A 24,515-nucleotide genomic window follows, 5' to 3' on the forward strand; every position below is an offset into this window, starting at 1 on the left:
TGTGCACAAACAATGGGGTTTTTTTCTCCATGACTTACATGAACAACTCATTTTTCCTACAGTTTACTTTGCTATGTGTACCAAACATGTCTGTTTTACAACATCAGTCAGTCACGAACTCGCATTGCTGCGGTAATTGGGATCTCAAGATGCAGGAGAATGACGTGCAGGTAAGATAAGTCTTTAATTATAAACACATTGTGTAGCAAAGCCCACAGCAGCACATGTAACAAACACAACATTTACAATCCTCAACCCCTGACTGGAGGATGAGGCAGGCATAAATAGAAGCCTGATTGGCAACCAAAACCAGGTGTGGCCAGGCAGCCAAACAGCGACAGGTGAGGGGAAAACACGCTCATGCAGGGAGACAAACAGGAAACAGAACTAAATAAACTAGGAGCGCCAAACAGGAAACCAACACAGAATATAAGGAAATGTGACAATATATGAAACTTGAGTGACAGGTCGTCACACAGCCTTTACATCATAGATACTGATGTTGTTGCACGTGTACGAGACATTTCCGACAAATTGTTGACTTGTCCTTTCACTCTCAGCGAGACTGATTATTTGTATAATAAGATCTGTCTCGGAGTGATAAACTATTATTGTGAGCTCCACATTTTCCCAAGTGTGAAACGCAGGTGAAAAACTAAAAATGCCTATGTTGACAAACATTTTTTTTTTTAAATTTAAATACATGAAGTTAACGATTCAGCTTGTATTGTAATGTTAATATTCAGAATTAAGGTGTTCGCAAATGCACCTAGTCATGAGTGATTGATTCATAATGAATCAGAATCAGAAGAGTTTTTATTGCCATTGTTTGAGAACGGGTTCACAAACTAAGAATTTTACTTGGCGCAATCGTGCAACATAAAACACATAACACAGAATAGAATAACATGAGCTGTAACTGAGCTATCAGATCTTGTTATTGTTCATGTGTCTGTTGGCCGAGGGGAAAAAACTGTTCAGGTGGTGGGAGGTGTGGGTCTGGATGGACCGTAGTCTCCTGCCTGAGGAGAGAGGGGAGAATAGTTTGTGTCCATGGTGAGAAGAGTCAGCTGTGATCCGACCCACACGCCTCCTGGTCCTGGAGGAGAACAGGTCCTGGAGGGGTGGGAGTTTGCAGCCAATCACCTTCTCAGCAGCACGTACCATGTGCTGCAGTCGATGCTTGTCCCGGACTGTGGCGCCGGGGAACCACATGGTGATGGAGGAGGTAAGGATGGACTCGATGATTGCTGAGTAGAACTGCACCAGCATCTTGGTCGGCACCTTCAGTTTTTTCAGCTGCCGCATGAAGTACATCCTATGCTGAACCTTCTTGATGAGGAAGCTGATGGTCGGCTCCCACTTGAGGTCCTGGGTGATGGTGGTGCCCAAGAAACGGATGGAGTCCACAATGGAGACGGGGGTGGGAGAGTCAATCAGGGTGAGGGGGGATGGTGGGGCTTTGACTTTCCTGAAGTCCAAGATCATCTCTACTGTTTTCTGGGCGTTCAGCTCCAGGTTGTTGAGGCTGCAACAAGACGCCAGCCGGTCCACCTCTCTCCTGTAGGCGGACTCGTCGCCATCTGAGATGAGCCCGATGAGAGTAGTATCATCCGCAAACTTGAGCAGCTTTACCGACTGGAGATGCAGCAGTTTGTGTACAGGGAGAAGAGCCAGGGTGGGGGGAAGTACACAGCCCTAAGGAGTACCAGTGTTCGTGGTTCGACTGTCCGAGACAATCTTCCCCAGCCGCACGTGCTGTCTTCGGGCTGTCAGGAAGTCATTGATCCAACTGCAGAGGGATTTGGGCACGCTGAGCTGGTAGAGCTTGTCTCGTAGCAGTCCAGGGAGGATGGTGTTGAAGGCAGAGCTGAAGTCCACAAATAGGATCCTGGCGTAGGTTCCTGGGGAGTCCAGATGCTCCAGGATGAAGTGGAAGGCCAGGTTCACTGCATCATCCACAGACCTGTTGGCTCTGTAGGCGAACTGCAGTGGGTCCAGGAGGGGGGCGGTGATGTCCTTGAGGTGGGGCAGGACCAAGCGCTCAAAGGACTTCATGACCACAGACGTCAGCGCCACCGGCCTGTAGTAATTAAGTCCAGTGATCCGTGCTTTCTTGGGAACAGGGACGATGGTGGAGGTCTTGAAACAGGACGGCACGCGGCATAGCTCCAGAGAGGTGTTAAAAATGTCAGTGAAGACAGGAGCCAGCTGATCCGTACAGTGTCTCAAGGTGGAGGGCGCCATTGTAATACACATGCTGTGAACCTGTTTTTATGTTTTTATTTATTCTATTTTATTTATTTATTTTTTATCGTGTTTTGTTTGTGTTGTGTTTGCTTGGTACTCGTATTATCTTTTAACCTGCCCATTGTACAGCACTTTGGCTACCCCTGTGGTAAATTTTAAATGTGCTTTATAAATAAAGTTGATTTGATTTGATTTGAGGGGGAGACACCATCCGGTCCGGGGGTTTTCCGCGTGTTCACGAGGCATCTCCTCCTAACTATACGAATGCACATATTGCCCGTCCCCTTAAAGGGGGTGTGGGGGGGGGTTGCACTAATATACAATGAAAACCTTAACCTTACCCCTAAACTAATAAATATAAATCATTTGAGGTGCTTACTATGAGGTCTGTCGCACTGCTACCTCTCCACCTGTCCACCTGGCTGTTATATACCGCCCCCCTGGGCCCTATTCGGACTTTATCAGTGAATTCTCAGAGTTCGTCGCTGATCTAGTGACGCACGCCAACAATATAATTATAATGGGGGACTTTAATATCCATATGAATACCCCGCCAGACCCTACGTGCGTGGCGCTCCAGACTATAATTAATAGCTGTGATCTTACACAAATAATAAATTAACCCACGGATCGCAACGGTAATCCGATAGATCTAGTGCTTGTCAGGGGTGTCACCACTTCCAAAGTTATGATACTCCCGTATACTAAAGTAAAGTCCGATTATTAACTTATAAAATTCGAAGTTCTGACTCATTGTCAACAAGCTAATAATAACTGCTTTAGCAGCCGCAACATTAATGCTGCTACAACGATGACTCTTGCTGGCCTACCTTCGGTAATGGCACCATTCCCAAATTATGTGGGCTCTATTTATAACCTGACTAAGAACTTTAACGACGCCCTACGTAAAACCATTGATAGTATAGCACCGCTAAAGCTATAAGGGCCCCTAAAAGATGGACCCCATGGTTTACAGAAGAAACTATAGCTCTTAAATTATCATGTTATAAGCTAGAACGCAAATGGCGCGCGACTAAACTTGAGGTTTTCCATCAAGCATGGAGTGATAGTTTAATAATTTATAAATGCATGCTTACCTTAGCTAAAGCTAAATACTACTCAAATCTCATCCGCCTCAACAAAAACTATCCTAAACATTTGTCCAGTACAGTAGCATCGCTAACCCAACAAGGGACTTCTCCCAGTAGCTCCACCCACTCGGCAGATGACTTTATGAATTTCTTTAATAAGAAAATTGAACTCATTAGAAAGGAGATTAAAGACTACCGGCCGGTGTCTCACCTTCCGTTTATTTCGAAAATCCTCGAAAAAATTGTTGCACAGCAGCTAAATGAACACTTAGCGTCTAACAATCTCTGTGAACCCTTTCAATCTGGTTTCAGGGCAAATCACTCTATGGAGACATCCCTCGCAAAAATGACTAATGATCTATTGCTAACGATGGATTCTGATGCGTCATCTATGTTGCTGCTTCTTGATCTTAGCGCTGCTTTCGATACCGTCGATCATAATATTTTATTGGAGCATATCAAAACACATATTGGTATGTCAGACTTAGCCTTGTCTTGGTTTAACTCCTATCTTACTGACAGGATGAAGTGCGTCTCCCATAACAATGTGACCTCGGAGTATGTTAAAGTAACGTGTGGAGTTCCCCAGGGTTCGGTTCTTGGCCCTGCACTCTTCAGCATCTACATGCTGCCGCTAGGTGACATCATATGCAAATACGGTGTTAGCTTTCATTGTTATGCTGATGACACCCAACTCTACATGCCCCTAAAGCTGACCAACACGCCGGATTGTAGTCGGCTGGAGGCGTGTCTTAATGAAATGAAACAATGGATGTCCGCTAACTTTTTGCAACTCAACGCTAAGAAAACGGAAATGCTGATTATCGGTCCTGCGAGACACGACACCTATTTAATAATACCACCTTAACATTTGACAACCAAACAATTACACAAGGCGCCTCGGTAAAGGATCTGGGTATTATCTTCGACCCAACTCTCTCGTTTGAGTCACACATTAAGAGTGTTACTAAAACGGCCTTCTTTCATCTCCGTAATATCGCTAAAATTTGTTCCATTTTGTCCACTAGCGACGCTGAGATCATTATTCATGCGTTCGTTACGTCTCGTTTCGATTACTGTAACGTATTATTTCCGGGTCTCCCTATGTCTAGCATTAAAAGATTACAGTTGGTACAAAATGCGGCTGCTAGACTTTTGACAACAAGAAAGTTTGATCATATTACGCCTATATTGGCTCACCTGCACTGGCTTCCTGTGCACTTAAGATGTGACTTTAAGGTTTTACTACTTACGTATAAAATACTACACGGGCTCGCTCCATCCCATCTTGCGGATTGTATTGTACCATATGTCCCGGCAAGAAATCTGCGTTCAAAGAACTCTGGCTTATTAGTGATTCCCAGAGCCCAAAAAAAGTCTGCGGGCTATAGAGCAATTTCTATTCAGGCTCCAGTACTCTGGAATGCCCTCCCGGTAACAGTTAGAGATGCTACCTCAGTAGAAGCATTTAAGTCCCATCTTAAAACTAATTTGTATACTCCAGCCTTTAAATAGAACCCCCTTTTAGACCAGTTGATCTGCCGTTTATTTTCTGCTCTGCCCCCTCTCCTTCGTGGAGGGGGGGGGCACAGGTTCGGTGGCCACGGATGAAGCGCTGGCTGTCCAGGGTCGGGACCCAGGGTGGACCACTCGTCTGTGCATCGGTTGGGGACGTCTCTACGCTGCTGACCTGTCTCCGCTCGGGATGGTCTCCTGCTGACCCCACTATAGACTGGACTCTCACTATTTTAGATCCACTATGGACTAGACTCTCACAATATTATGCTAGATCCACTCGACGTCCATTGCACCGGTCACCCAGGGGGGGAGGTCCCCACATCTGCGGTCCCCTCCAAGGTTTCTCATTGTTATCCCATTGGGTTGAGTTTTTTTCTTGCCCTGATGTGGGATCTGAGCTGAGGATGTCGTTGTGACTTGTGATTTAGGGCTATATAAGTAAACATTGATTGATTGATTGATTTAGTTGCACAAAATCAACTGTCTTTTTCAAGTGCACAGTGCTAGGTCATAAATGCATAATGGAGTGACTTTGGCATGAAAGAACTTGAAAACCCTGACTTCACCCCCAACAAATATAACTACAAGAGAGGTTGTAATTGTGCACTTCAGAATGAATGAACAGAAAATCATACTGAAAATCTTGCAGAAAGCTTTCCCACACAAAGTGGGTGTACGGTGCGTATTTTTTACTTCCTTTAAAGTGCAATGACCAAGTATTCTGTCCAAAGTGTTGTGGAAATCAGATGCTTCAAGTCATGCAAGTTGAAACGATACAAGTAATTGAAATAACTGATAGAGTCATTGAAATAACCATCAAAATAAATGTGAAGCTATAATGACAATAAAATTGCTGTCATCTGCATGATAGCCTTTGATCACTTACACCAAAGAGTTCACCCCCATGTTCTTTTCAGTACAGCACACAGCAGGTCAATCACATTTCAGTGCATTAAAGTTTGTTTTCAACACACGACGCGGTTGTAGCTAACCTGTAACCGAGGTTTGAAATTGTGTTTTTTTTTTTAAACAAATACAAGAAAACACCTATGCACATTCATCGATACACTAACTCACTTTACTACTTATTAATTATGCCAACATACTTTTTATGAGTCATTAACACTTCTGATAAGACAAAACTAATTTGCTCATTTAAAATGTAATTTTCCTATCTTTGAAACAATGGCAGCCTCGGGTATTTGTAAAAGAAATAAAACTTGTGAAAATGTAACAATCAATGCTGTACTATATACACAGTACTGATTAGGGCTGGGAATCTTTGGGCAGTTCTATCAATTCATATACTATTTTTTGATTGATAATGAATGGATTATATATGCATCTATAATTTTACGAACACATTTGTTATTTCAATTTACGTGCCAACTGTAACCACGGAATGCCGAGACACAGAGACTTACCTACCTACCAGCTACCCAATTATATCCATGGCTGACAGTGTTACCAGACTGTGTGGATATTATTCTCTCACCGGATTTATTAATCTACTTGCTACTTTCCTCTTCTTACTGGTTTCTCTCTACTGTAACACGGTTCCAGTTAAACTTCTGTTAAAATGTACAAAGCATTTATACTTTTGTTGTTTCACTACTTCACATTTAAGAAAGCATAGAGCTGCGTTAGCATGGCTTTTCCTCTCCTTCTCTCGGTATGTCCGCGCTCGACCTGCAATTTAGAACAGTCTGTATTGCATTAACATACATAAATAATGGATATTTAGACGTTTGGCCATCAATTCAGAATCGTCGATGTTCCAATCGTGATGCATCGAAGAATCAATCATTTTACCCACATCTAGTATTTACAGTAATATATATAGTACTATATACTGTATTTAGTCTTATTTTTTTTAAACTAAAATTAACAAACTATGGCAGGTTACTACTTACCTTTATGTCTCAAATTGAAGTTTTTCATTGTTGATAATATCTCCATACACACTTAACACATGGACTTTTCTTGAAAGTCAATTAAATACTCAGTTTCCCAACTTGGCTACAGTACATGATTTTCGAGCAGCTTTTCTTCTTTTCACTCTCATCTTGACTTGTGACACAAACTAGTGAGCTACCATGACACAACTATTTAATAGCTTGTTAGCGTCTTTTATTTTGAGCAAACAATGGGGGGGCCGGAAGGACATATTTTAGCTGAAACTCAACAAAGGGGGTATCCACACTAGACCTCAATTGCAATAAACTTTCACTTTATTCTGCTGCATTATTGCAATTTCTGAACTTTCAGTCTTTTTTGGAGTAGTTCTGATTATTTGATGGAACATTGTCACGGTCATAATTTTTGCAACTTTTGTACGCACACAAATGCAGTTTGGAACAAGCTTGTGTGTTGTGGGGTAAACTTTTGGATAATTTTGAAGCCAAACCACCGCCAGACGATGGACCCCCTGCTGTTTTTCTTGGGAATTACCATATTTTTCGGAGTATAAGTCGCACCTGCCGAAAATGCATAATAAAGAAGGAAAAAAACATATATAAATCGCACTGGAGCCCGGCCAAACTATGAAAAAAACTGCGACTTATAGTCTGAAAAATACGGTAATTCTTCCTTCATTTGTTACCAGATTCGCACTTTCTTTCTCTCGTATTACCATTCGCAGCACAGCTAACGTTACCCATGCCGTTACCTCTCTGCTCCGCGAGGGCGTACACGTATGTGACGTATGTAAGAAGGTGCGCTTGTTTTATGTCTCTGTGAGAAGGAGAGACAAGAAAGAGTGAGAAACACCTGTAGTGTTATGCCCGCAGCTAAAAGCAACTGCGTGAGAATGTATACTCCAATATCACGATATAGTCATTTTCTATATCGCACAGAGACAAACCCGCGATATATCGAGTATATTCGATATATCGCCCAGCCCTAGTATCAGGACAACCCTAGTGCATAAAATTATTCCAAAAGATAGAAAAATGGGATGATTCAGTACACTTACACTAGCAAATAATATCCTGCTTTAGGTGTGAAGTGGCCCTAGGCATAGTACGATTGGCCTTTGGGTATGCCCTAAAAACAGCTTCCAACCCCCAATGACCCGCTGTTATACAAGGAAAACCACATTCTAAAAGAAACAACCCTCACTAACGAAATGTGAATACCTACACTAGGGATGTCCCGATCCGATATTTGGATCGGATCGGCCGCCAATATTTGCCAAAAAATGCGTATCGGCAAGGCATGGGAAAATGCCGATCCAGATCCAGTTTAAAAAATAAACTCCGGTCCGTGTTTTCCAACGCACCGATTTAAATAATACATTCCACTTTTCTGCTGCTCCCTAATTTCTGTTCCGCATTTTCCAGCACACCTTCAACACATCCACAGGTCTGTGGATTCTCACGCAGTTGCTTTTAGCTGCTGGCATTACACGACAGGCTCTTCTCACTCTTTCCTGTCTCTCCTTCTCACAGAGAGCAAGCGCACCTTCTTACACACGTCACATACTGTCACGTCATATACGTATACGTCCTCCCCGAGCAGAGATGTAGCAGCATGGCTAACGTTAGCTGTGATGCTAGCGCAGCCGTGAGAGCAACGTTCCTTCTAAGGTGCGCGCCTGTACAATTGCGCACTGCTCAAGCGTTCTCTACGCACGGCAAATCTATGCCACGCACAAAATCAAATTAAAAAAATAAGCGCATAATTTGACACACGGACACGCCAGAGAAAACAGTTTTCGTCATAATTGTTCAAATATTGTAACGTCTGTCGAGACGCTTCTCCATTCAGTGCCACACGTCCACACCATCAAAATGCCGAGGTAAGCATTTCCAGATCAACACCGTATGAAAAAAATAGTGATTTTTTTTAGTTGTGATTTCCTTCTCTGTATGGAAGTTTAAAAGTAGCATATATTAATGCAGTATGAAGAAGAATGTTTTAATGTAGACACATAGAATCATCATACTGCTGTGATTATATGCATCAAGTGTTCATTCAAGGCTAAGGCAAAATATCGAGATATATATCGTGTATCGCAATATGGCCTTAAAATATCGCAATATTAAAAAAAGGCCATATCGCCCAGCCCTAGTTCAATGATGTAATTTCTGTTTGTCATGTATAATTTTGTCTATTTTGTGTTTATCCTTGAATAAACAGGTCAGTTTCTTGTTACCAACCATTGTGTATTATTCAAACTCCCCTAATTCAGCTGGCTAGTTGTTATCAAGAGTACTAAAACCCTTTTCAACATGATTCTGACAACTAAGTAGGCTAAATAACTTTAAACTTTAATACATGCTCAGATAGGCCAATATCGGTATCGGATCGGAAGTGCAAAAACCTGGATCGGGACATACCTAACCTACACCAAGTTTAGCGTTGGCATCTACAAACCCTGTTTCCATATGAGTTGGGAAATTGTGTTAGATGTAAATATAAACGGAATACAATTATTTGCAAATCATTTTCAACCTATATTCAGTTGGATATGCTACAAAGACAACATATTTGATGTTCAAACTGATAAACTTTTTTTTTTTTGCAAATAATCATTAACTTTAGAATTTGATGCCAGCAACACGTGACAAAGAAGTTGGGAAAGGTGGCAATAAATACTGATAAAGTTGAGGAATGCTCATCAAACACTTATTTGAAACATCCCACAGGTGTGCAGGCTAATTGGGAACATGTGGGTGCCATGATTGGGTATAAAAACAGCTTCCCAAAAAATGCTCAGTCTTTCACAAGAAAGGATGGGGCGAGGTACAGCCCTTTGTCCACAACTGCGTGAGCAAATAGTCAAACAGTTTAAGAACAACGTTTCTCAAAGTGCAATTGCAAGAAATTTAGGGATTTCAACATCTACGGTCCATAATATCATCAAAAGGTTCAGAGAATCTGGAGAAATCAGTCCACGTAAGCGGCATTGAATGATTGAATGACCGGCACTGTAACAAAAACCGACATCAATCTCTAAAGGATATCACCACATGGGCTCAGGAACTCTTCAGAAAACCACTGTCACTAAATACAGTTTGTCGCTACATCTGTAAGTGCAAGTTAAAGCTCTACTATGCAAAGCGAAAGCCATTTATCAACAACATCCAGAAACGCCGCCGGCTTGTCTGGGCCCGAGATCATCTAAGATGGACTCATGCAAAGTGGAAAAGTGTTCTGTGGTCTGACGAGTCCACATTTCAAATTGTTTTTGGAAATATTCAACATCGTGTCATCCGGACCAAAGGAGAAGCGAACCATCCAGACTGTTATCGACGCAAAGTTCAAAAGCCAGCATCTGTGATGGTATGGGGGTGCATTAGTGCCCAAGGCATGGGTAACTTACACATCTGTGAAGGCACCATTAATGCTGAAAGGTACATACAGGTTTTGGAACAACATATGCTGCCATCTAAGCGCCGTCTTTTTCATGGACGCTCCTGCTTATTTCAGCAAGACAATGCCAAGCCACATTCAGCACGTGTTACAACAGCGTGGCTTCGTAAAAAAAAGAGTGCCGGTACTTTCCTGGCCCGCCTGCAGTTCAGACCTGTGTCCCATCGAAAATGTGTGGCGCATTATGAAGCGTAAAATACGACAGCGGAGACCCCGGACTGTTGAACGACTGAAGCTCTACATAAAACAAGAATGGGAAAGAATTCCACTTTCAAAGCTTCAACAATTAGTTTCCTCAGTTCCCAATCATTTATTGAGTGTTGTTAAAAGAAAAAATTATGTAACAGTGGTGAACATGCCCTTTCCCAACTACTTTGGCACGTGTTGCAGCCATGAAATTCTAAGTTAATTATTATTTGCAAAAAAAAAAAAAAGGTTTATGAGTTTGAACATCAAATATCTTGTCTTTGTAGTGCATTCAATTGAATATGGGTTGAAAAGGATTTGCAAATCCTTGTATTCCATTTATATTTACATCTAATTTCCCAACTCATATGGAAACGGGGTTTGTAACAAAAACAGTGCTGAGGCTTATTGTGATAAGAACTCCAGCATGGGAAGGTTTGGTTTGGTCTGCATTTACGAAAGGAAGTGACAATATGACCTAAAACGCTCATTACTGTGCACTGCATCCCGTGGAGATGAAACCACACTCCACAGAGAGCAAGTGTGGCAGGAAGACAACAGCGCAACGTTAACAGAGGCCATCAATCTGTTTCGCCTCCCTTATCAGGAAAGCATTCATTCACAATAATACACCCATTATTGTCACAATCTCCCTGCACATCAAATTTTGTCAGGATTTAGAAAGTGTCTTCAAAAATATCTTGCATAAAACATACAAAGAAATTGTTCCAGTTGCATTAAGTGTCAATCAGCCATCTGTCTGAGCAAAAACAGCTTGTTTGCTTTTCTATGAAAGAGAACAGCTGCAGGCTTCCACTTTGTGGGGCAAAAAATGTCTGTGTGAGACACAGGCTTGCTTTGTGATGTGAAATATACAGTATGTCACAGGATTTAATAAAGTCCTTTTGATTTGAGTCATTAGAATTGTGTCGAAAAGTTACATGTGAATGCTTACTGGTGTTTTAACTTCTCAAAGAAACTAAACTTTTTGATGATTTTCCTCCTTTCAGACCTATAAATGTTATAATGTTGGATAATCATGTTAACCAATGCCAAAGCCCCAATTAAGGTTCATGCATTTGGATGTGAGCTTGCATGCAGTTTTGGATGCCTCCGAACACTGTTTTGCAGTCTTTTTTAACAGTGTGCCATTTGTGTCACACTTTCCCGTCTCATGCACTCCAGACTGCTCTGATGACTACAAAAGAAAAGTATTTCCATGTTCATTATGTCCATTACATTAAATGGTATACAATACTAGTTTCTGGATGTTAATTTATGTATTTATTACAAAAGCTTTTTTCTTTTTTTAACAGTAAATGCAAACGAATTTTTGCGTTTGAATTTTGTGAACTGATTTTTTTAACATCAATTTATGCTGACAACTTAATTAAGAAAAAATCATTGTATAAAAACTTTGTGTAAAAAAAATTAAGTTTAGAAAAATTTGCCGTTTCAAAAAGCAAGACTCACTTTCGGTCAATTAAGACTGAAGCAATCGATCCTGTCTCAGAACCAGCCAATGAGGTGTCAAGTTTGAACTCACGTTACACAGGTCTTGCAAAACAGCATAAAAACGGCAGTGAACTGGGATACCTTGGCATAATACAACATAATTAATATTTCAATACGACCCACTGGATATTTTTAAATTATAGAAATGATCCCAATAGTTAGAACTTGCACTTTTGAGTGACGTACCAAGCTCTGCTTCATGCAAACCGGGCACAACAGTGGGCCAGAGTGGGCGGGGCTTGTATACGAAACAGCGAGTGCCAGACAGAAGCGGATTTCTACAGCAAAGTTCTGCAGAACAGTGATATTATATTAAATAGATGGATGTTTTTTACCTTTGTGTTTATGTTTTGCCGTGTTTGTTGCATCTTTGTTTTTTTTGCTTGATTATAAAAGATGTCGATCAAGGAGGTACTCTGCAGTAAAGGAACAATGTTCATATATTCTCAATATTCAGTGTTTTATTGATAATAGGTAATATTGTAAATCCCAAATTCTATATTTTTATGTACATTCTATCACAATTCAGTAAAAAAAACTAAAGTTAATTCCGTTTTTGAGATGGTCTGTTTAGTTTTTACGAACACATAAACGTAACACATGGTGGTCAGGTGCAAGCGTGTGTGACATCACAACTGGTGGTCAGGTGCAAGCGTGTGTGACATCACACCTGGTGGTCAGGTGCAAGCGTGTGTGACGTCACACCTGGTGGTCAAGGGCAAGCGTGTGTGACGTCACACCTGGTGGTCAGGGGCAAGCGTGTGTGACATCACACACGCTCGCACTGCTGGTGGTCTTAAGTATTTATTATGTTGTATTATGCCAAGGTAGCCCAGTTAACTGCCTTTTTTATATTGTTTAGCAATGCCCGTATCATACTTCATACTTTATACCTCATTGGCTAGTTCTGAGACAGGATCGATTGCTTCAACCTTAATTTACCAGAAATGAGTCCTGGTTTTGGAAGCAGCAATTTTTTCCGGCACTGAATTTTTTTAGCCCTAAATTTTTCGACACTGATTATTTCAGCACTGAATTTTTTATAGACTGAATTTTTATAGACTGAATTTTTCAATGAAATTGTCAGCATAATTTGATGTAAAAAAAATTCAGTTCACAAAATTTTAAATGCAAAAAATTCAGTTACATAAATTCAGTGTGAAAAAAAAAAAACTTTCGTAATAAAGACAGATTAACCCCCACAAAGTTTGCTGAACTGCTACTTGGTTTGAGGATACACAAGAGAGAAGGTAGAAAAACATATTACTTTAATCTACACCAACATACAACATGCAGTGACAAATGCTGGTAATTTTATTGATTTATTTTTTTATGTGGCTCTTGTATTGATCCAAGCCGAGGGCTGAAAGTGTAAATATTATGACTGGTGAATCTATATATTGTTTATGAAGTTTACGGTCGACTGTGTCTAAAAAAATTAGATAAATAAAAAAAACAGTAAAAATTTAAGAAGTGGTGATGTTCGTATTAAGGATTTATATTTCAACATTGTACATTTTCAAAATGATTATACTTTTAGAGACAGCGGGGATGGGGGGTTTAATATTCATCTAAAGGGAACGCCTCCACAAACATACTCAGATAAAGGGTTCAAATGTGACTGTTGTGCAAAATGTACACAAAAAGCAATTCCAATACATGGCCTAATCGAAAAGAAGGTGTTATGTAGATATGAATCCTTAAGTCTGTTTTGGGCTTTAATACTATAAAATGTACACTTTTCTGATATTTTATTACTCAATACAATTATCTAATTGAGTTAAGACTTTTTTTTTTTTATAATGCAAAAAAAACTTTACGCAGAGCTTTGAATAAATAGTAGCAGGCTTCACCATCTACACACAATAACACATTAACAACGTGTTATGTCACATGAAGGGTTTTTAAAATAATACCTTTGTGACATGAAAAAAACAATTAATGTAAAATAAAATGGTTTTTACTTGTTGATATCAAAATAAAACACAAAGCAGTTTGGGTAATTAAGATAAAGTCAAATAAACAAGCTTTGTTCTTCTCCAACACCTATCAATACGACAGTTTGACCAACAAATATAAAGAGTGAAACCTCTCACATCAAATACACAATCTTCACAACCTGCGTTCAATTCGATGAGATGACAAAACATTTTAGCTAATATTGAGGTTATTTGAACACTGATACAGTTTGCAGTTAAATAAAGGACGAGTGAACATCACAGTAAACAAACTAAAGACTTCATAAACAAGTTGTGACAATGTTCACGACACATCACCTGCTGCATGTTTCCTCACGTCATTAACTCAGTCACAGCAGCTGAAAATAAAAGCAACATCAAATAGTTTTCTCCTTCGCTGTATACTTTTAGTGTGGGGACAAGGGTGTCTGTCTCCAATATTGTCCACACCTGTCTCCATCTAAACGCAGCAGTGTGCTCTTAAACGCATGGCGAGAAGCGAGGGAAAATTACGTTAAACCAAGCGCTTGGTTTAAGTCCGCCATGATTATCAATCCAAACGACGCTAGTGCGCATGCGCCTGACTTCTTGTTGCCTAAAATGCATTAATATATGACGTTTTTTCAGTAATTAAAAAATTAAACGTGTTACTAACTGTGTGGAATTTTATCGCAAATTATTATACCGTTTAATCCCTCGTCCATTAACAAGTAAAAAGTCAAAGGCGGTCACGGCATGTTCTTGCCGCCGATGTTGGTCAATTTTTTTAAGGCATTACGGCAAGTGACGAGGGCGGTCACGGCAGTTGGCTTGGTAAATTCGAGAGAGAGAGAGATCGAGAGAGATCGAGAGAGAGCGAGAGAGAGAGAGAGACACACACACACACACACACACCAAAACCAGTGAAGTTGCCACGTCGTGTAAATCGTAAATAAAAACAGAATACAGTGATTTGCAAATCCTTTTCAACCTGTATTCAATTGAATACACTGCATAGACAAGATACTTAACTTTCTAACTGGTAAAAGTTATTTTTTACAAATAGTAGCTCATTTGGAATTTGATGCCTGTAACATGTTTCAAATAAGCTGGCACAAGTGGCAAAAAATACTGAGAATGTTGAGGAATGCTCATCAAACACTTATTTGGAACATCCCACAGGTGAACAGGCTAATTGGGAACAGGTAGGTGCCATGATTTGGTATCAAAGCAGCTTCCATGAAATGCTCAGTCATTCACAAACATTGATGGGGCGATGGTCACCACTTTGTGAACAAATGCGTGAGCAAATTGTCGAACAATTTAAGAACAACATTTCTCAACGAGCTATTGCAAGGAATTTAGGGATTTCACCATCTACGGTCCGGAATATCATCAAAAAACCAACATCGAATGCCTGTGACCTTCGATCCCTCAGGCGCTACTGCTAAAAAAACAACATCAGTCTGTAAAATATATCACCACATGATGGAAACATTTAGGAACGCTTCAGAAAACCACTGTCCGTAACTACAGTGTGTCGCTACATCTGCAAATGCAAGTTAAAACTGTAATATGCAAAGCGAAAGCCATTTATCAACAACACCGCTGGCTTCGCTGGGCCCGAGCTCATCTAAGAGTGACTGATGCAAAGTAGAAGTGTTCTGTGGTCTGACTAGTCCACATTTCAAATTTATTTTGGAAACTGTGGACGTCGTGTCCTGCGGACAAAAGAGGAAAAGAACCATCCGGACTGTTATAGACGCAAAGTTCAAAAGCCAGCATCTGTGATGGTATGGGGGTGTATTAGTGCCCAAGGCATGGGTATCTTACACATCTGTGAAGGCACCATTAATGCTGAAAGGTACATACAGGTTTTGGAGCAACATATGTTGCCATCCAAGCAATGTTACCATGGACGCCCCTGCTTATTTCAGCAAGACAATGCCTAGCCACGTAATACAACAGCGTGGCTTCGTAGTAAAAGAGTGCGGGTACTAGACTGGCCTGCCTGTAGTCCAGACCTGTCCCCCATTAAAATAGTGTGGTGCAATATGAAGCCTAAAATACGATAACGGAGGCCCCGGACTGTTTAACAACTTAAGCTGTACATCAAGTAAGAATGGGAAATAATGCCACCGGAAAAGCTTCAAAAATTGGTCTCCTCAGTGTCTCAAACGTTTACTGAGTGTTGTTAAGTTAAAGTTAAAGTACCAATGATTGTCACACACACTAGGTGTGGTGAAATTTGTCCTCTGCATTTGACCCATCCCCTTGTTCACCCCCCTGGGAGGTGAGGGGAGCAGTGGGCAGCAGCGGTGCCGCGCCCGGGAATCAGTTTTAAAAGGAAAGGCCATGTAACACAGTGGTAAAAATGCCCCTGTGCCAATTTTTTTTGCAATGGGTTGCTGCCATTAAATTCTAAGTTTATGATTATTTGCAAAAAAAAAATACATTTCTCAGTTCAAACATTATATAACTTGTCTTTGTAGTCTATTCAATTATATATAAGTGGAAAAGGATTCGCAAATTGTTTTTATTTACGATTTACACAACGTATCAACTTCACTGGTTTTGTATATACACACACATACACCAGTATACCTGTATTAGGGCTGCACGATTATGGGCAAAATAATAATCATGATTATTTTTATCTATATTGAAATCATGAATGAATGAATGAAAGAATGTGTTGGATGGATGGATGTTTAGTTTGTATGTTTGTCTGTAGTGTTTCAATAAAGCTACAATCATTCTGGATCATAATTTTTACCAAAGTACTTGTTGGCTTTCACAAAATCTTCTTGATTAGCATTGCTGTTGATGGGGAAAGGAGCTATGGTTACCCAAGCTACGTTACGGATTACTTGACTGGCTTGCTCATTATTTTTTTTAAATGTCTCGAGAATCTCTATTAGATTTATACTCTTGATCATATCCATCTACTCGCAAACTTTGTAAGTCTTTTGGTTTCATAAATCAGATATATATTATAATAGCCTCAATATAGAGGCAACTTGTTTTTCCATTACAGAAGTGTACAGTTAGACAAATTTACTCACCAAAGCGGCTAAAAATAGGCCGTGCGACTTTAAAAAAAAAAAAAAAAAAAAACGGTCACATGTGCGAAAAGGGATTTTAGCCCATTCAGCGCATTTTGCTGGGAATCACTCACGCTGAGTGTGTCACCCCTGAGACCCCCCACCACCTCCCCCACCCTTCCTGCACCATGCACAGAGGGGAGCGGGGCTGCTCCTCCAAGCTCACACTCGTTCCAACACCGATTAAACTAGATCTGGTCAGTAAAATACATTGTTTCCACCACCACTTGACACAAACTGCACTGCGCGCTACTAACTACGAGGGTCGGAGGGAATATTGAACAACAAATCAATGATTGAAGTGACAAACTTGCCATTCAAATAATACTGCGTTTCTTGACAAGAACATACAGCCATGGAACCACATTCTATCAATTTATTAAGCAGAGGCAACACAAACCAGTGAAAGACTTAAAAGCGCTGCCGTCAGAGCCAACAAACTGCCACTGCAGCTCAAACTAAAGACTACTGGGTGGACAAGCTGACGTCACACGTCATTTAGGCAACAGGCAACGCTTTTTAAAAAGCAGACGCACACATTGGTGACACATACAAATAAGAAACTTTTATCAACTGCATTATGCAAGATATTTGAAGTTTACTTTGTAAGTAACACATTAATTCCTTACCCTACTAATTCATTACATTTATTAAAAAGCCATTTCAATAGTAATTCAATTAAATTTTTGGTAAAGTAACAAGTAACTATAATGAATGAATTGTTAAAAGTAATTTTCAGAACACAACCTGTCACACAGCATCATGAAGCAGTTGGCAGGTTGGTGTTCTTGGCTAAAATATTTGTGTTTATGTCCAATAATAATGTGTACCTATAAAAACACCATTGTTAAAGGTTGATTATTTTCTTGTTGCAAACATGTCCTCTTAAACCAGGGCACTTTATTTCACATTTTGTTGTTTTGTGTTTTTGTTAGCTGAAGAATTGAGCATAGCTAAATGTTTTTTCAAAAAGATTGGCGATTATATTTGACTTTTTTTTATATTACATTCAAGGCTTTTTCTTTTTTATTATCTCAAAACACCTCTTAAGTTGGGATCCTGTTAGGCAAAACCAAATTTTCTTACTTATTGGTACTTGTTTTTGTGTATTTGGGATCCCCATTAGTCCCAAAAATTGAAAAACAAGGTATGGTGGAGATATTTAGTTACGTCACCGAATATTTCCATTCTATATCGGGAATAGTTTTGATCGACAAACCCCGTTTCCATATGAGTTGGGAAATTGTGTTAGATGTAAATATAAACGGAATACAATGATTTGCAAATCCTTTTCAACCCATATTCAATTGAATGCACTACAAAGACAAGATATTTGATGTTCAAACTCATAAACTTTTTTTTTTTTTTTGCAAATACTAATTAACTTAGAATTTCATGGCTGCAACACATGCCAAATTAGTTGGGAAAGGGCATGTTCACCACTGTGTTACATGGCCTTTCCTTTTAACAACACTCAGTAAACGTTTGGGAACTGAGGAGACACATTTTTTTAAGCTTCTCAGGTGGAATTATTTCCCATTCTTGCTTGATGTACAGCTTAAGTTGTTCAACAGTCCGGGGTCTCCGTTGTGGTATTTTAGGCTTCATAATGCGCCACACATTTTCAATGGGAGACAGGTCTGGACTACAGGCAGGCCAGTCTAGTACCCGCACTCTTTTACTATGAAGCCACGTTGATGTAACATGTGGCTTGGCATTGTCTTGCTGAAATAAGCAGGGGCGTCCATGGTAACGTTGCTTGGATGGCAACATATGTTGCTCCAAAACCTGTATGTACCTTTCAGCATTAATGGTGCCTTCACAGATGTGTAAGTTACTTATGTCTTGGGCACTAATACACCCCCATACCATCACAGATGCTGGCTTTTCAACTTTGCGCCTATAACAATCCGGATGGTTCTTTTCCTCTTTGGTCCGGAGGACACGACGTCCACAGTTTCCAAAAACAATTTGAAATGTGGACTCCTCAAACCACAGAACACTTTTCCACTTTGTATCAGTCCATCTTAGATGAGCTCAGGCCCAGCGAAGCCGACGGCGTTTCTGGGTGTTGTTGATAAATGGTTTCCGCCTTGCATAGGAGAGTTTTAACTTGTACTTACAGATGTAGTGACCAACTGTTGTTACTGACAGTGGAATTCTGAAGTGTTCCTGAGCCCATGTGGTGATATCCTTTACACACTGATGTCGCTTATTGATGCAGTACAGCCTGAGGGATCGAAGGTCACGGGCTTAGCTGCTTACGTGCAGTGATTTCTCCAGATTCTCTGAACCCTTTAAAGACATTACGGACCGTAAATGGTGAAATCCCTAAATTCATTGCAATAGCTGCTTGAGAAAGGTTTTTCTTAAACTGTTCAACAATTTGCTCACGCATTTGTTGACAAAGTGGTGACCCTCGCCCCATCCTTGTTTGTGAATGACTGAGCATTTCATGGAATCTACTTTTATACCCAATCATGGCACCCACCTGTTCCCAATTTGCCTGTTCACCTGTGGGATGTTCCAAATAAGTGTTTGATGAGCATTCCTCAACTTTATCAGTATTTATTGCCCCCTTTCCCAACTTCTTTGCCACGTGTTGCTGGCATCAAATTCTAAAGTTAATGATTATTTGCAAAAAAAAAAATGTTTATCAGTTTGAACATCAAATATGTTGTCTTTGTAGCATATTCAACTGAATATGGGTTGAAAATGATTTGCAAATCATTGTATTCCGTTTATATTTACATCTAACACAATTTCCCAACTCATATGGAAACGGGGTTTGTATATCACCCAACCATACATTTGTTTTAGCGACAGTGCTAGCAAAGTTTAGGGATGTTCTTTGTGTTTAATTAAGTGTTGCAGGAGGGCTTATGCTGGCATTGTGTTTATATGTATGAGAGCACATGTTTACCTTGTTTGAGTGTTAATAATGAAATTGTGATATTTAAGACATTTCTTAACACTTATCCTTCTGTTTGTATACTTAATATTAGTTTTAGATGATACCACAAATTTAGGTATCGATCGAAAATTATTGAGAAGCACTCGGAAAGTGTGATACTGCTAGTGCTTGTTTATCAAGTAGACACCTGAACTGGAAAAAAACATGTCCTGTCGTTCACTTTGTGTACCAAGTGGGAAATCGGTACTACTCTGTACCGAACCAAACCCACTACATTATTATGGAATCTATGAGACAAGGCCATGTCCACACGAACACAGATACTTTATAAACACATACTTATATCTGAGTTTAGGCCTCTTGTCCACACGCAAACGCATTCTTTTGTCTTTAAAAACGCAGACTTTTTCAAACTCTGGCCAAAGTGTAGAGTTCCAAAACTCTCCACTCAGCGTATGCGTGTACACGGCACAAATGGAGACTTGTGATGACGTCACAGTTGTGCACTGTCATTTCCAAGCTCAGCAACACTGTCTTGCTGGCTTTAAACACACTAGAAGATAACTTACTATGTTTGAACGTAAACAAGCTTCTCTTTTCACGCAACATTAATAAAAAAGACGCATCAAAATGGGCTTTGTGACACTCCCGCCGGCGCTAATGACAGTCAGCTGTTTTGGATACCGATCGCTGTTGAACTTCCACCTGATGGGACAACTTTGCCAAGCAAGACTTTTTGCTCTGCGTCAAAAGACAGGTGCAACATTCTTTTATGTTTTTAGTCCTTGTTTAACGACAACTCATGAAGTTACACTTACGTGTGTCACTTCCATTTTTGTAGATGAAGCGCGACCGTGCTCCCACGTAAAGAGCGACCAAGCAACTAAAAAATAAACAATGTAGCGTCCTCCTTGTAGTGTGTACTGATGTTGAAGACAATATACACTTCATTACACATGTACCATATCACTATATTGATTATTAAATGCTTTATAATTCCCTTAAACATGCAAAATGGTTTCCTTGGCTCGTTAGTGCGTGCTGATTTCAGATATAATGTAGACTTCACTGCACATGTAATACATCACCATGTTGCTGAACATGTTATAATTCTATGAGTGTTGGGTTTCAGCAGCACAGGCGTGCATTCGCTCTTTAATAATGTTCTTAGGGCTCTGTGTACGTGAAAGCAGGTTTTAAAGATAATGTACGTGTCATTATACGTCTAAAGCAGGGGTCACCAACCTTTTTGAAACCAAGAGCTACTTCTTGGGTACTAATTAATGCGAAGGGCTACCAGTTTCCATCCATCCATCCATTTTCTACCGCTTATTCCCTTTGGGGTCGCGGAGGGCGCTGGAGCCTATCTCCGCTACAATCGGGCGGAAGGCGGGGTACACCCTGGGCAAGTCGGCACCTCATCGCAGGGGCTACCAGTTTGATACACACAAATAAATTGCCAGAAATAGCCAATTTGCTCAATTTACCTTTAACTTGATATTAATCTTTGTGGAAACACTGATCATCTTAATGATTTCTCACAATAAATATAAATAGAAACAGATAAATATCAATATGCAACACTTTATTTTTATATTTTCTCTAAGTGCACATTTTTCAAATTGAACATTTTCAAATGATCACTTCTAAGACAGTCTTGTGAAATCACAATATCCCATTTTAACTAGCTAGCCACTAACATTTTTTAACAAATCATGAATTACTTTGCACCATGTTTGTACAAATAATAACTCATGTAAAATACAAAAGTCAACTCTCAAATTTTTAAATAAATCATGTCACACTTTGAACTGGACACCAAATCTGTTATCTGTTTCTTTGTCAGTTAGTGAAGACCAAGTCTTTAAAATATTTTCTTGGCTTTTCAAATTCTATTTGAGTTTTGTCTCTCTTAGAATAAAAAATGTCGAGCAAAGCGAGACCAGCTTGCTAGTAAATAAATAACATTTAAAAAATAGAGGCAGCTCACTGGTAAGTGCTGCTATTTGAGCTATTTTTAGAACAGGCCAGCGGGCTACTCATCTGGTCCTTACGGGCTACCTGGTGCCCGCGGGCACCGCGTTGGTGACCCCTGGTCTAAAGTATATCAAAAATAAACATAATAGGAGGTGTAATGTCACCAAGTCAGTTTTTGCTGCTTTTTTCAGGCTTCTGATTGGACAAAACGTGCATGACAGCAGGTGTATGTGTTTGTGTGTAGACATAGACAGTTTTGAAACTACACTTGTGTGGATGGAGATAGTTTTAACCCCAAATATGTGTTTTTGAAACTCTCCGTGTTCGTGTGGACATGGCCTTAGAACGGTTAGATGTATAACAACTTTGATTTTATCTGATGTAATTCCTTCAGAAATATGTGACAATAGAACAAAGAACCGATCACACACATTAAAGCACCCTTCAAATAACATTCAAATATGATCACCTTCGGGTTGGGATTGTTGTTTTTTGGGGTGCCATAATTACATATGCGATGATTTTCCATCATGGTTACATCATTGTTTCTTTGTTGAGTTACATAAGGAACTATTTCGGAAGTGTTTGGGCTGGGGTTAAACTAGCAAAATAGATCGGTCGAGTCAGTGCCTGCAACTTCGTGTTGTGTTTACATAGACAAGTGTAGTAGCGGGTGTGGCCATGTCGTTGTGGGGAAATATTAGAGGAATATTTACTACATTCAACTATTTGCAAGAAACAAGTCGTTGTAGAAGTTATAAGTACATTGCTACTGTGACGCAATTCATTTCATTTGTAAACACGGCGTCGCTGTCGAGTAACGCGCGCACCGTCTTTAAAACAGCGAAAAATATCAACTACTCACCGACCAAATGATGGCGTAGGAAAAAAGTAAGAATTTGAGGAATATGTAGGAGATTCTGTGGCAGTAGCGCGTCTCGCCATTGTTAGACATCGTGTGCTTGGCGACGAACTGGATCACCGTCTTCTTGACTGAACACTCACTTCCGCCTTGAGGTTGTCCGCACACCTGGATGCGCGTGGCGGCTAATGGCCTGGGAGAGGCGTTCACAAACATCACGACGTTTGCTTAAGTTTGTAAAACGATATTCCGTACAGTACCAGCGCGACGGAACCGAGTTACTGTAACGTTAAATATGTGACACTCACGTTTAAGGTTTAAACCTCTATAACAAAGTGCTCCTGAAACGTCACACATATATTTTCGCACCATTAAAAGCCGCTCGTGCCTGATATGATGCCATGAACAGAGTATGCCAGTTGGTTTACTAATTATTACATATAACATTTCATTTTTATGTACATCCATCCATCCATCCATTTTCTACCGCGTGTCCCTTTTTTGGTCATATGACATATCTTCTTTTTCAACAAGAGAGGCAAAATGGGACCAAATATAATTATTTTGTAATTACATTACTGTATGTTTTACAATTATATAACGGATTGAGCAAGGAACTCTACACAAATATGAAGCAGTCTAATAACCAGTACAAGCATTTTGTTTGTAAAATGGTCCCTGGTGTGCTTTATGTTGCATTCTAGACTACTGAATATTGAATTATCTGTCTTGTCTTTAAACAAAAAAACAAGGAAGTCACAATCTTCGTTCAATTAATGTTCTGCAATTTGTCGTCCCCAAAGTAAGAACTGAACTGGGCAAGAAAGCATTTAGGTTTTCAGCACCAAAGGCTTGGAATAACCTACAATCGAATATTAAACTTCAAACCCTTGTTACATTGAATGAGTTTAAAGCTTCTGTGAAAGGACTGCAGTCTACCTTGTCTGTATGCACATGTGTCATGTGAGCAAGTTTTAATGTTGTAAATGTGATGTTTCATGTGTTGTTTACTGTTTTTAATGTAACCTTGCTGCGGCCCTCTTGGCCAGGTCTCCCCTGGAAAAGAGATCCTTGATCTCAATGGGATTTTTACCTGGCTAAGTAAGGGCTAAATAAAATAAATTAAAAAAAACTGAAAAAGGGGAAATAAAAAAATTAAGTCGTCCTTCATCACACTGCTGATTCGTTTTTGTTATTTAAGTATATTCTAGAAAATACATTTTAACTTCAATAATACAGTAGATGGCACCGCTGTAGTGGCTGCTGGTTGCACGAGCTCTGCACTCTTGCATATCTTCCTTTTGTGTTTTTGATGTTTCCCTATTGTTTTCATGATCTTTGTGCCTTTTGGGACTGAGAAACAAATGGGTGGCACTAATATTCATGACTTTTGTGGTGGGTTTTTTTGTGTTTCTGCCTGGACGAGCCTTTTGACCCTGGCCATGTTTGCACCGGAGATCAGCTCTCCGCCACACCGGAGTCCGTGTGGAGAGAGCGTAGGAGATGTGTAACAAGAAAGGAGGCTTCATCAAGGAGCTGAATTAGCATATATTGGACACTTCGGTCTCCCTAGACAGATTCTTGCTCATCTGCGAGGGAAAAAAAACTTTGGCCCGGGGCTAGTGTGCAGCCTATGACGGAGTCGGGGGTCTCTTAGTTGCTTTTTTTGGGGTCCGTTCCTGTCTCAAACATATTTTGTTTCATGTTGACAATGCTGTTTGTGAGGTGCAATCAGAAACAAACTAACTATCTGAGCTCAGGCTGCATTTCTATCAGGTTGACTTG

The 24,515-nt window shown here is 40.1% G+C and overlaps 1 protein-coding gene across 1 annotated transcript in view; it reads right to left on the minus strand.

Annotated features, from left to right (window-relative positions):
- Positions 1-22,961, minus strand: part of tspan15 (tetraspanin 15) — a 51,017-nt gene extending 28,056 nt beyond the window's left edge. The window contains exon 1 of the mRNA XM_061964270.1: positions 22,734-22,961. Coding sequence (XP_061820254.1) covers positions 22,734-22,946 — 213 coding nt within the window. The 5' untranslated portion in view covers positions 22,947-22,961. The remainder of the gene's footprint in view (positions 1-22,733) is intronic.
- Between the last annotated feature and the right edge of the window lie 1,554 nt (positions 22,962-24,515).

This window comes from Nerophis lumbriciformis, linkage group LG06, assembly GCF_033978685.3.
Source record: "Nerophis lumbriciformis linkage group LG06, RoL_Nlum_v2.1, whole genome shotgun sequence".
Lineage (NCBI taxonomy): Eukaryota > Metazoa > Chordata > Actinopteri > Syngnathiformes > Syngnathidae > Nerophis > Nerophis lumbriciformis.